Here is a 14,542-nt window from a genome sequence, read left to right on the forward strand (position 1 = left end):
ATTGATGAGAAGCTTATGCTCCACTCCCCTGCAGCCTGCAATCCCACGCCCCATGGACAGGGAAAAATGAGATTGTGTTCCCAATCCCCTGATAAATACTTGGGTACTCTGAGATGTCCAGAACTTAAATCACCTCTTTTCCCTTCCTAGTCTTATTCCCTAATCACCTCTATTACTTCTACAGATTGTGACACCATCATACCACCAGCCTCATCCATCACCCAAACCCCAAATCTGTAAGGTATCCTTAACTATTCCTGCCCCTCTACCCATACTCCAATCAGTTGCTCAGTTCTATACATACTTTCTTCTTAACATCTCTTCATTTTTCATCTCCTTTTCACCCCTTCTGTCAATGATTTGGTTCCTACTCAAAATCTTTCCTGACTAAGCGAACGTAGAAGCTCCTACCATAGTCACTGCTCCTTATCTCTTCTCCCACTCCCTTCGGTAAGCCCTTCACATTAATACCAAATGATAGTCTCAGTCACAAATATACTAACATAAGATTATGTCATCTCCTTGCATAAATCATCTCAAAATCCCTTAATACTGTCACTGCTTTTAATTAGCATGTGGCATTAGCTCTTGCTAGCTAATTTTTTTTTTTTAATCTAAATCCCTCAGCACCTCAGGTACTCGGAATACCTTGTATGATCACATCAGTGCAGTCCATCAGCCTATGCCCTTCCTCTACTATGGTGCAGTCCTTGGGACAGCCAGCACCAAGTCTTCTCATCTGTGTTTGAACGCAGGTACCTAGCATTCTGCCTTAACTTATAATATTTGGTCAATAAATGCACGTGGAACAAAGGCGAATAAACAGCAGGAACATATGTAAAAAGATACAGATGCTAGGATTCCAAATTTCTTAAGCTTATTGCAACCTACATAGTACAAGACAACTACTCCAGCTGGGAAAACACTATATCTGAAACATTAAAAAGAGTAGCAAGACCACTTAAGCCATTTAGAAGCATGAACTTAAAAGGTAATAAATGTGAGGGCCACTTTTCGAAGCTCAGCTCTTGCAATAATACCAGTGCCTTCTTTCAGGAATGTTCATAACCACTGAGCTGAGCCAGTCTGCTAGGCAGTTCTTGGCAGTCCTGTAGTGTAACTCTTCTGTGATGGGAGATGTTAATTAATTATACTATAAAATAGAATTACAATTAATTGTTAATTTAGGTTTTAAAGTGACAAACTTTAAAGGCTAAAAATAGTCTTTGATCTTTAAAAGGCTTCTTAATGAGGGCAGTATACTTTAAGTACATCATTAGTTTAAATGTTCAAATTGGGTCCAGAGGCTGCTAGCACTAAGCAAATATCTATTCCAATATGTTAAATGTTTATGACTTGGGACAGGGACAATTAATTGCTAATCAATGGGCCAAATCCTAGGTGAGGTCAGGTTCTGAGATAGGAAGACGACAATAGTAAATTGGATTTAGAGCTTTTTGATGTGATCTTTAAAAATCACGTGCAAGCAGAGACCAAAAGAATAGCAAGAAGGCCAAACTGACAGAAACACCCAGATAATTAAGATATTACTCATTTAGCTAATAGCGGTTTTCAAGGGTGCCCTTTGTTTAGATTAATGAGCCATAATTTTTAGAATTATACTTACATGTCTGTAGTTCAGTTACTTAAACATATAATTCAGGATGTAAAAGGGTAAAACTCAGCATCGCTTAAAAGGTGATAACACTCAGTTGGTAGCTAAGATTAGCAATATTCATAATCTGATTTTTAAATATGATCTTGATCCATCATATAGTACTTCATTTTCTCCAGATTCAGAAGTAAAACCAATTTATTGCTTCAGTGAGCACCTTTTTATCAATCATGCAAAACTCCCACCATCATGGCAGGTAGAACCAAGTCGTGCTTATTTTGTGAGTACTGTCTGCTTCGGTGTGAATCATTTTCACTAACCTTTAGTTCAGGTGAGAGATTCCAGAGGCAGAGCTGACCTTCTTGACTTCCAGTCACAATGGTTTGCTGGTCATCAGTGATCATGATGGCAGTGATGCTGTGCGGAGGGGCCTTCTTCCCCCAGAGCGCTACTGCCTGCAAGGAGGACCTCATGCTGAGAGGATCCTGAACAGAGAAGAAAGTGGACACAGAAAAGAACAGAGAAGAAAGTGGACATCATTCATAAATGTGGGGGGACTGATCATGTCACAGATAGATTTGCCAAGATCTAAACGCTGGGATGTATCCTCTCAGAGAAGGGGAAAAGGGTGCTTCCCTGACCATTAGTGGAGAAGGCAGTCAGGAAACATTGAAATTATCACGCCCAGTGTTAATCCATCCAATGGCAATGACTTTTAGCCCAATTTGTGATTACTGATGCTGACAAAGGCAAAGGTAGAACAGTATACCCACTGCACGCACAGCTGTGACTATGGGTGGTCCCGACTTGCTCCAAGGTCCAGCGAGGCCTCTCAAGAAGAACAGAGCTGGCTACACATTATAATTTGAAGACAGCTTTGCATACTCTCTCTCCCCAAAAATGTCATCACCTCACCTGAGTAACAAATATGTGAACTTTGTGGTGAAGAAATAAGTCTTTTCCACAAAAACCATGTTTCCTAGTCTTCAAAGATCCACATGTAACTCTCTTGATATCTGCCGTATCATGTTCCACCCATACTACTTCTTTTTTTTTTTAAGATTTTATTTATTTATTTATTTATTTAACAAAGAGAGAGATCACAAGTAGGCAGAGAGGCAGGCAGAGAGAGAGGGAGAAGCAGGCGTCCCTGCCGAGCAGAGAACCCGATGTGGGGCTTGATCCCAGGACCCCGAGATCATGACCTGAGCCAAAGGTAGAGGCTCAACTCACTGAGCCACCCAAGCACCCCACCACCCAAACTACTTCTAATAATAATTTTTATTTCATCTGTGTTTGTATTTGATCTCTTCCTGAACACGAATTTTCATGAAATTACTACCTTCACGTGTTAGTTACAAGGGTGAAAATGAATACATACCTGTGAAAAAATGTTCACCTGTGTCCCACCCACAATGATCTAAAACATACCTAGTGACATGTGGGTTACAGTCTGTGAAACACTAAGTTAAATGTTTCCCCCATTCTTTTCTGAAATACAAATAATTCTGTGATGAATAATGCTTAAGTCTTTAGAGTAGATTATTAAATTTCCTCTTATGACTTAATGGTATATATTTAGTCTCATTAAAAATGTCAAAAGAGGGGCGCCTGGGTGACTCAGTGGGTTAAAGCCTCTGCCTTTGGCTCAGGTCATGATCCCAAGGTCCTGGGATCGAGCCCCACATCGGGCTCTCTGCTCAGAAGGGAGCCTGCTTCCTCCTCTCTCTCTCTCTGCTTGCCTCTCCCCCATCTTGAGATCTCTGTCTGTCAAATAAATAAATAAAATCTTAAAAAAAAAAGTCAAAAGGTAAGAGAGGGGGGAAGATACCAAGCTTACTTCCCACGTTTGGCTTGAGAAAGTTAACAAAATGAAAAACTTCTGTCCTACAGGACTTCTGGTTCTGAAGCATAAAAAGGATAAACACCAAAATAAGTTATTAAATTTTATGGTACATATTGTTTATAATGTTTGATTACACACACACACACACACACACACACGAGTATGCATTGACACCATTAGACCAAATTCGACATAGGCAGTGCTTAACCCATACACTGGTTGCTTCCAAAATTTTATTTGTCATTGAATTGTTTGGTATTCAGTACCAGTTCCTATGTTTCATTTCTTGGCTCAGTACACAAGTGGTCCCCAGGTACCATGAAACCAAGATTTCTATGGGAACTATTTGGAGCTTTGCACTTCAGACTATCAGGACCACACATATTAATCACATTACTAAGCTAACCAAAGAGTGGTGGTTTCAATAACTTGGACTTCTACTTCAAACACAGAGAATCAATACTGTGCATGCACATGTATGCATGTGTGTGTGTGTGTTTTAATTGTTGCCTCATGGACATGCTTGTAAATAGGTCTAGGAAATTCCAAGCAATATGAATCTAAGAAAAATCTGAAATAGGAGCTGAGTCAGTTTACATGTTAATCCCCACTTAAGGACACGAAGCCTTCCTTACTCAATGAAACGGAATCTAGAAAAACTCCAACACTAGTCAGAAAGATAAGGAAGCTCATTTCCCAATCTCCCAAGAAAAATATGCCAAATCTCAACCACAAAACAGGTTTGGAATAAAAAATATTGTTATATATTTTTATATATTGCCAGAATCCCTACATGCAGAAATACAATAATTGTTCTCAGGTCAATGATACCAGTGGGAGACCTCTCAAAAACACTACATGCTTATTAGAATATTTTCTAATATTTCAAATACTGAAATATCTAGAATTTCAAATTTTGAAAAAAATCATACTAAGTGTTAAGAATGTAAAACGATTAGAATTCATACACTGCTGTTGGAAATGCACAATGGAAAACAGTTTTGCAGTTTCTTATAAAGTGAAAACGTGCTCAGTACATTACCCAGTCAATCCACTCCTAGGTCTCATCCAAGAGAAAAGAAAGCAAATATTTATAAAAAGATTTCTACATGTAAGTTTTTATTCATAATAAAATACATATATTTTATTTATAATAAAATATATAATATATAATAAGATAAATAAAATAAATTATTTATTTATTATAATTAAAATATTTATAATATTTACAATAGCTAAAAACGGAGAAAAAAAGCTCATGTCCATCCCATGAGGTGAATGGATAAATTGTGGTATAGCCACACATTGATACAATTCACCTATAAAAAGGAATAAACTCTTAATTTGCACAACATAGATGAAACTGAAAACAATTATACTGAATGAAAACAGTAGCTAAACAGAATAAATATAGTACGACTCCATTCGTACAAAATTCTAGGAAATTCAAATTACTTTAGGACAACAGGAAGCAGGTTAGTGGTTGCCTATGGACAGGAGAAAGGGACAGGGATCACAGAGATTGCAAAGGAGAATAAAGAAACTTCTGAGGATGGTGGACATGTTCATTATTTTGACTGCTGTGATTGTCTCACGAATGAACACCTATGTTAAAACACATACAACAGTACACTTTCAATACATACATGTAGACATACAAATATACTGCATGTCTATTACACTTTAATAAAGATTTTTTTTTAAAAAGCATTTGGAAGATACTTTCACAACCAAGATTATATGTAGTTTTCATAGAAACAACTCCAGTGGCAAATAAGCTTGCAATAAGAAATTACAAATCAGCATGGTACTGGCATAAAAACAGACACATAGACCTTTGGAACAGAGTAGAGAGCCCAGATATGGACCCTCAACTCTATGGTCAAATAATCTTCGACAAAGCAGGAAAAAATATGCAGTGGAAAAAAGACATTCTTTTCAATAAATGGTGCTGGGAAAATTAGACAGCTATATGTAGAAGAATGAAACTCGACCATTCTCTTAAACCATACACAAAGATAAACTCGAAATGGATAAAAGACCTCAACATGAGATAGGAATCCATCAGAATCCTAGAGGAGAACATAGGCAGTAACCTCTTCGATATCAGCCACAGCAACTTCTTTCAAGATATGTCTCCAAAGGCAAAGGAAACAAAAGTGAAAATGAACCTTTGGGACTTCATCAAGATCAAAAGCTTCTGTACAGCAAAGGAAACAGTCAACAAAACAAAGAGGCAATCCATGGAATGGGAGAAGATATTTGCAAATGACAGTACAGAAAAAAGGCTGATATCCAGGATCTATAAAGAACTTCTCAAACTCAACATACACAAAACAGATAATCATGTCAAAAAATGGGCTGAAGACATGAACAGACACTTCTCCAATGAAGACATACAAATGGCTATCAGACACATGAAAAAATATTCATCATCACTAGCCATCAGGGAGATTCAAATTAAAACAACATTGAGATACCACCTTATACCAGTTAGAATGGCCAAAATTAGCAAGACAGGAAACAATGTGTGTTGGAGAGGATGTGGAGAAAGGGGAACCCTCTTACATTGTTGGTGGGAATGCAAGTTGGTGCAGCCACTTTGGAAAACAGTGTGGAAATTCCTTAAGAAATTAAAAACAGAGCTTCCTTATGACCCTGCAATTGCACTACTGGGTATTTACCCCAAAGATACAGATGTAGTAAAAAGATGGGCCATCAGTACCCCAATGTTTATAGCAGCAATGGCCATGGTCGCCAAACTGTGGAAAGAACCAAGATTCCCTTTAACGGACGAATGGATAAGGAAGATGTGGTCCATATACACGATGGAGTATTATGCCTCCATCAGAAAGGATGAATACCCAATTTTTGTATCAACATGGACGGGACTGGAAGAGATTATGCTGAGTGAAATAAGTCAAGCAGAGAGCATCAATTATCATATGGTTTCACTTATTTGTGGAGCATAATAAATAACATGGAGGACATAGGGAGATGGAGAGAAGGATGTTGAGGAAAACTGGAAGGGGAGATGAACCATGCATGAGAGACTATGGACTCTGAAAAACAATCGAGGGTTTTGAAGGGGCAGGGGTGGGAGGCTGGGGGAGCCATGTGGTGGGTATTATGGAGGGCACGTATTGCATGGAGCACTGGTGTGGTGCCTAAACAATGAATTCTGTTATGCTGAAAAGAAATAAATAAAAAAATTTTTTAAATTTAAAAAAAGAAATTACAAATTATTCAAGAAGATAACAAACTATTAATAAACAGAACAATCAGTACTGTCAGAAATAATAAATAAGAGAACAGTATAAAACTTACTGTGAAAGAAGAATAAATATGTTAAGTTGTGATAAACTATTAAAGAGGGGCACCTGGGTGTCTTAGTCAGTTAAGCGTCTGACTTTGGCTCAAGTCATGATCCCAGGTCCTGGAATCGAGTTTCATGTCAGGCTCTCTGCTCAGCAGGGAGCCTACTTCTCCCTCTCCCTCTGCCTACCACTCCCACTGTTTGTGCTCTCTCTCTCTCTCTCTCTCCTTCTGTCAAATAAATAAATAAAATCTTAAAAAAAAAAAACTATTAAAGAGACAGAAGAAGAAACTTGAAATCTTAGGAGAAAAGAAAGTCTATAGAAATATAAACAGGTAGAATTTTAAAAGAAACAAGTACTACTTCTAAAATAAAATATAATCATTAGAATATAACAAATGTCAAGAGAATAAATAAAAAAAGACTCAAGTGAAGAGAGAATCAATAGACTTAATAGATAATTCTCAAGAAATTACACAGAATTAGGGGGAACCTGGGTGGCTCAGTGGGTTAAGCCTCTGCCTTCAGCTCAGGTCATGGTCTCAGGCTCCTGGGATCCAGCCCCACATCAGGTTCTCTGCTCAGCAAGGAGCCTGCTTCCCCCTTACTCTCTGCCTGCCTCTCTGCCTACTTGTGATCTCTCTCTCTGTCAAATAAATAAATAAAACCCTAAAAAAAAAGAAATTCACAGAATTAAAAAGATAAGGAGTGATTAAGAAATATATGCTGAGTGAAAAAAAAAATCAGAGTTAAGACCAATGGGAGATATTAAGAGCTAGAGATGATAGAATGAGAACACCCAACATTTATCTAATACAAGCTCCAAAAAAGGTAGAACCCTTTCCCTTCCTGGTTAGTTCAATCCTAAAACCATTAGGCAGAGAAAACATGACTGCAGTGTCAGAGCTCAGTAACGTGAGGAGGGCATCTGTAGAGGAGAACACGTATAGCTGGAGCCCAGAGAGGATGAGTTAAGATGCCCAAATGTGGACATCCCCGCAGGAGATGCACAGCCCAAGCAGAGAGAAAAGGGACAACCTGTGCAAGGCCGTCACATACTGGGTGTTGGAGCCTGAGCAAGAAGGAAGGAGTTCACACAATGAGGACGATAATGGAAGTGGCCCTGGTGTGGAGATTCAGAAACCAGTCCAAGGTGAGAAGTGTGTTTGTATGTAAGGGAGAGCCAGTGTGGAGGGCTAGAGCCCAAGCAGGGTGACGATGGAGTTCAGGTTGGATAAGGAGGTACTGGCATAGGGGAGTCAGAGGATGGGCCCAGTAAGGGGAACATACATTTACGGGGATGCCTTGGAATAGAGTGTGGGAGCCCAGGAAGGATAAAGAAGGCATGCCTGCTGGGGGACATTCAGCATGTCCTGGTGGTATGAGGAGGGGTATTACTGGAAAGTATAACCAAGCACAGGGAATACAGTGGCTGAGCAGACTATTCACATCTAGGGTCAGTAGACAGCTCTATGAGGGATGAGGAAGCCATATAAGGATATGAAGGACATCCAAATAGAGGGCAGGGCAGCAGCATTGACAGAAAATTGGTTCCATTTAGAGTAATTGATTAAATAATTACTATGTGAATAAGATAACAGGTACCAGGTTTCTTACTATCAAAGAAGAGAGTTGGAAATATAGAAAGGAAGAAAACTAGAACAATCCCTGTTGTGTCGCAATGGAATCAGGTATTGGTATGAACACACAAATACACACATCCTCGTACACACTTCTCATTTCTGTTCCCTGACGGCTTAGGAGCACCAACACTCCCATAGCAACAAGCTCACTTAGCATCTTCTAAATACTATTCTTTACTGAAAGGAACCAGTCTTTCTTGGGAAACTGGTTGATGCCAGGGCTGGAGCAGGGAAAATATAAGATGATATTAGTACTTGCTATTGTTAAGAGCAAGGAAGTACTCAGAGTGAGGGGACATAGCAAAGGGACACAGAAGCCAGCTTAAATGGGTGCCCACTGGCCAAATTGTGGACAACAGGAGCATCAAAGTGCGTCATGCTACAAACAGATTGAAACTCATTGAATAAAATGGGATCATGGGTTCATAATGATAGTTACTAATTACAAAGGAGATAAAAGAGCAACTTCACACAGGAAGAGCCTGGCAAGTAATGGAAGTAAAAATTATCAGGATGGGGGAGATCAGATTCACGCGTCACCCAATAAGATGCCATAAGAAGAACATGTGTTCCTGCAAAAGATGTTGACCTGAATCCAATCATGATGAAGAGAGCCTGAAAGACCCTATGAAATAACTGACCTGTAGTTTTCCAAAAAGGGCAGGTAAGGTCAAGAAAGACAAAGACAGGAGGAGGAGTCAAGATGGCGGAGAAGTAGCAGGCTGAGACTACTTCAGGTACCGGGAGATAAGCTAAATAGCTTATCTAAAGATTGCAAACACCTATAAATCCAACGGGAGATTGAAGAGAAGAAGAACAGCAATTCCAGAAACAGAAAATCAACCACTTTCTGCAAGGTAGGACTGGTGGAGAAGTGAATCCAAAGCGACGGGAAGATAGACCGCGGGGGGAGGGGCCGGCTCCCGGCGAGCGGCGGAGCAACGGAGCGCAAAATCAGGACTTTTTTTTTTTTTTTAAAGATTTTATTTATTTATTTGTCATAGAGAGAGAAGCGAGAGTGAGCACAGGCAGACAGAGTGGCAGGCAGAAGCAGAGGGAGAAGCAGGCTCGCTGCCAAGCAAGGAGCCCGATGCGGGACTCGATCCCAGGACGCCGGGATCATGACCTGAGCCGAAGGCAGCTGCTTAACCAACTGAGCCACCCAGGCGTCCCCAAAATCAGGACTTTTAAAAGTCTGTTCCGCTGAGGGACATCGCTCCAGAGGCTTAACCGGGCTGAAGCCCAGGCAGGGTCAGTGCGGCCTCAGGTCCCACAGGGTCACAGAAGGATCGGGGGTGTCTGAGTGTTGCAGAGCTTACCGGTATTAGAACAGGGAAGCCGGCTACAGAGACAGAGCCGAGGAGTGAGCTCTAAACTCGGGGTTACCTTGAACCGGTCGCAGGCTTGGTCAGCTCGGAGCGCGGCCGGAGGCCAGGGTGACGGGAGTCATTGGGCGCTGTTCTCTGAGGGCGCACTGAGGAGTGGGGCCCCGGGCTCTCGGCTCCTCCAGGCCGGAGACTGGGAGGCCGCCATCTTCACTCCCGTCCTCCGGAACTCTACGGAAAGCACTCAGGGAACAAAAGCTCCCGAAAGCAAACCCAGCAAACCCGAGCGGATTACTCAGCCCCGCCGAGGGTAAGGGCGGTGCAGCTCCGCCTGGGGCAAAGACGCTTGAGAATCACGACAACAGGCCCCTCCCCCATAAGATCAACGAGAAACCCAGCCAGGACCAAGTTCACCCATCAAGGAGTGCAGTTTCAATACCAAGGAGAGCGGCGGAATTCCAGAGGAGAAGAAAGCAGAGCATGGAACTCATGGCTTTTTCCCCATGATTCTTTAGCTTTGCAGTTAATTTAATTTTTTTTTTCCCTTTTTCAATTTTTTTCTCTTCTTCTGCTAAATTTTTTTAACTTTTACGTTTTCTTTTTTTAACGTTTTTTAAATAGTTTATCTAATATATATATATATTTTTTCCATTTTATATTTTTTATCTGCTTTCTTTTTTTAATAGTTTCTTTTTTTTTTCTTTTTTTTTTTCTTCTGAACCCCTTTTATCCCCTTTCTCTCCCCTCACGATTTGGGATCTCTTCTGATTTGGCTAAAGCATATTTTCCTGGGGTTGTTGCCACCCTTTTAGTATTTTACTTGCTCCTTCATATACTCTTATCTGGACAAAATGACAAGGCGGAAAAATTCACAACAAAAAAAAGAACAAGAAGCAGTACCAAAGGCTAGGGACCTAATCAATACAGACATTGGTAATATGTCAGATATAGAGTTCAGAATGATGATTCTCAAGGTTCTAGCCGGGCTTGAAAAGGCATGGAAGATATTAAAGCAACCCTCTCGGGAGATATAAAAGCCCTTTCTGGAGAAATAAAAGAACTAAAATCTAACCAAGTTGAAATCAAAAAAGCTATTAATGAGGTGCAATCAAAAATGGGGGCTCTCACTGCTAGGATAAATGAGGCAGAAGAAAGAATTAGCGATATAGAAGACCAAATGACAGAGAATAAAGAAGCTGAGCAAAAGAGGGACAAACAGCTACTGGACCACGAGGGGAGAATTCGAGAGATAAGTGACACCATAAGACGAAACAACATTAGAATAATTGGGATTCCAGAAGAAGAGGAAACAGAGAGGGGAGCAGAAGGTATATTGGAGAGAATTATTGGAGAGAATTTCCCCAATATGGCAAAGGGAACAAGCATCAAAATCCAGGAGGTTCCGAGAACCCCCCTCAAAATCAATAAGAATAGGTCCACACCCCGTCACCTAATAGTAAAATTTACAAGTCTTAGTGAAAAAGAGAAGATCCTGAAAGCAGCCCGGGAAAAGAAGTCTGTAACGTACAATGGTAAAAATATTAGATTGGCAGCAGACTTATCCACAGAGACCTGGCAGGCCAGAAAGAGCTGCCATGATATATTCAGAGTACTAAATGAGAAAAACATGCAGCCAAGAATACTATATCCAGCTAGGCTATCATTGAAAATAGACGGAGAGATTAAAAGCTTCCAGGACAAACAAAAACTGAAAGAATTTGCAAACACCAAACCAGCTCTACAGGAAATATTGAAAGGGGTCCTCTAAGCAAAGAGAGACCCTAAAAGTAGTAGATCAGAAAGAAACAGAGACAATATACAATAACAATCACCTTACAGGCAATACAATGGCACTAAATTCATATTTCTCAATACTTACCCTGAATGTTAATGGGCTAAATGCCCCAATCAAAAGACACAGGGTATCAGAATGGATAAAAAAACAAAACCCATCTATATGTTGCCTACAAGAAACTCATCTTAAACCCGAAGACACCTCCAGGTTTAAAGTGAGGGGGTGGAAAAGAATTTACCATGCTAATGGACATGAGAAGAAAGCAGGAGTGGCAATCCTTATATCAGATCAATTAGATTTTAAGCCAAAGACTATAATAAGAGATGAGGAAGGACACTATATCATACTCAAAGGATCTGTCCAACAAGAAGATCTAACAATTTTAAATATCTATGCCCCTAACGTGGGAGTAGCCAACTATATAAACCAATTAATAACAAAATCAAAGAAACACATCGACAATAATACAATAATAGTAGGGGATTTTAACACTCCCCTCACTGAAATGGACAGATCATCCAAGCAAAAGATGAACAAGGAAATAAAGGCCTTAAATGACACACTGGACACGATGGACATCACAGATATATTCAGAACATTTCATCCCAAAGCAACAGAATACACATTCTTCTCTAGTGCACATGGAACATTCTCCAGAATAGATCACATTCTTGGTCCTAAATCAAGTCTCAACCGGTATCAAAAGATTGGGATCATTCCCTGCATATTTTCAGACCACAATGCTCTAAAGCTAGAACTCAATCACAAGAGGAAATTTGGAAAGAACACAAATACATGGAGACTAAACAGCATCCTTCTAAAGAATGAATGGGTCAATCAGGAAATTAAAGAAGAATTGAAAAAATTCATGGAAACAAATGATAATGAAAACACAACGGTTCAGAATCTGTGGGACACAACAAAGGCAGTCCTGAGAGGAAAATATATAGCGGTACAAGCCTTTCTCAAGAAACAAGAAAGGTCTCAGGTACACAACCTAACCCTACACCTAAAGGAGCTGGAGAAAGAACAAGAAAGAAACCCTAAACCCAGCAGGAGAAGAGAAATCATAAAGATCAGAGCAGAAATCAATGAAATAGAAACCAAAAAAACAATAGAACAAATCAACGAAACTAGGAGCTGGTTCTTTGAAAGAATTAATAAGATCGATAAACCCCTGGCCAGACTTATCAAAAAGAAAAGAGAAAGGACCCAAATAAATAAAATCATGAATGAAAGAGGAGAGATCACAACGAACACCAAAGAAATACATACAATTATAAGAACATACTATGAGCAACTCTACGCCAACAAATTTGACAATCTGGAAGAAATGGATGCATTCCTAGAGACATATAAACTACCACAACTGAACCAGGAAGAAATGGAAAGCCTGAACAGACCCATAACCAGTAAGGAGATTGAAGCAGTCATCAAAAATCTCCAAACAAACAAAAGCCCAGGGCCAGATGGCTTCCCGGGGGAATTCTACCAAACATTTAAAGAAGAACTAATTTCTATTCTCCTGAAACTGTTCCAAAAAATAGAAAAAGAAGGAAAACTTCCAAAATCATTTTATGAGGCCAGCATCACCTTGATCCCAAAACCAGACAAGGATCCCATCAAAAAAGAGAACTACAGACCAATATCCTTGATGAACACAGATGCAAAAATTCTCACCAAAATACTAGCCAATAGGATTCAACAGTACATTAAAAGGATTATTCACCACGACCAAGTGGGATTTATTCCAGGGCTGCAAGGTTGGTTCAACATCCACAAATCAATCAATGTGATACAACACATTAATAAAAGAAAGAAGAAGAACATATGATACTCTCCATAGATGCTGAAAAAGCATTTGACAAAGTACAGCATCCCTTCCTGATCAAAACTCTTCAAAGTATAGGGATAGACAGCACATACCTCAATATTATCAAAGCCATCTATGAAAAACCCACCGCAAATATCATTCTCAATGGAGAAAACTGAAAGCTTTTCCGCTAAGGTCAGGAACACGGCAGGGATGTCCGTTATCACCACTGCTATTCAACATAGTACTAGAAGTCCTAGCCTCAGCAATCAGACAACAAAAGGAAATTAAAGGCATCCAAATCGGCAAAGAAGAAGTCAAACTCTCACTCTTCGCAGATGATATGATACTCTATGTGGAAAACCCAAAAGACTCCACTCCAAACCTCTAGAACTTGTACAGGAATTCAGTAAAGTGTCAGGATATAAAATCAATGCACAGAAATCAGTTGCATTTCTCTACACCAACAACAAGACAGAAGAAAGAGAAATTAAGGAGTCCATCCCATTTACAATTGCACCCAAACTATAAGATACCTAGGAATAAACCTAACCAAGAGACTAAGAATCTATACACAGAAAACTATAAAGTACTCATGAAAGAAATGGAGGAAGACACAAAGAAATGGAAAAATGTTCCATGCTCCTGGATTGGAAGAATAAATATTGTGAAAATGTCTATGCTACCTAAAGCAATCTACACATTTAATGCAATTCCTATCAAAGTACCATCCATTTTTTCAAAGAAATGGAACAAATAATCCTAAATGCATATGGAACCAGAAAAGACCTCGAATCGCCAAAGCAATATTGAAAAGAAAGCCAAAGTTGGTGGCATCACAATTCCGGACTTCAAGCTCTATTACAAAGCTGTCATCATCAAGACAGCATGGTACTGGCACAAAAACAGACACATAGATCAATGGAACAGAATAGAGAGCCCAGAAATAGACCCTCAACTCTATGGTCAACTCATCTTCGACAAAGCAGGAAAGAATGTCCAATGGAAAAAAGACAGCCTCTTTAATAAATTATGTTGGGAAAATTGGACAGCCACATGCAGAAAAATGAAATTGGATCATTTCCTTACACCACACACGAAAATAGACTCAAAATGGATGAAGGATCTCAATGTGAGAAAGGAATCCATCAAAATCCTTGAGGAGAACACAGGCAGCAACCTCTTCGAC

General features: G+C 39.7%; 1 protein-coding gene across 4 annotated transcripts in view; it reads right to left on the reverse strand.

The window, feature by feature from the left end:
• The window catches only part of WDR72 (WD repeat domain 72), a 222,734-nt gene that overhangs the window by 183,243 nt on the left and 24,949 nt on the right, over positions 1–14,542 (reverse strand). For all 4 annotated transcript variants that reach the window (XM_047738978.1, XM_047738977.1, XM_047738976.1 and 1 more), the window contains one exon: positions 1,936–2,100. In XM_047738978.1, the coding sequence (XP_047594934.1) occupies positions 1,936–2,088 (153 nt within the window). In that variant the 5' untranslated portion in view covers positions 2,089–2,100. The remainder of the gene's footprint in view (positions 1–1,935; positions 2,101–14,542) is intronic.

This window comes from Lutra lutra, chromosome 7, assembly GCF_902655055.1.
Source record: "Lutra lutra chromosome 7, mLutLut1.2, whole genome shotgun sequence".
NCBI lineage: Eukaryota > Metazoa > Chordata > Mammalia > Carnivora > Mustelidae > Lutra > Lutra lutra.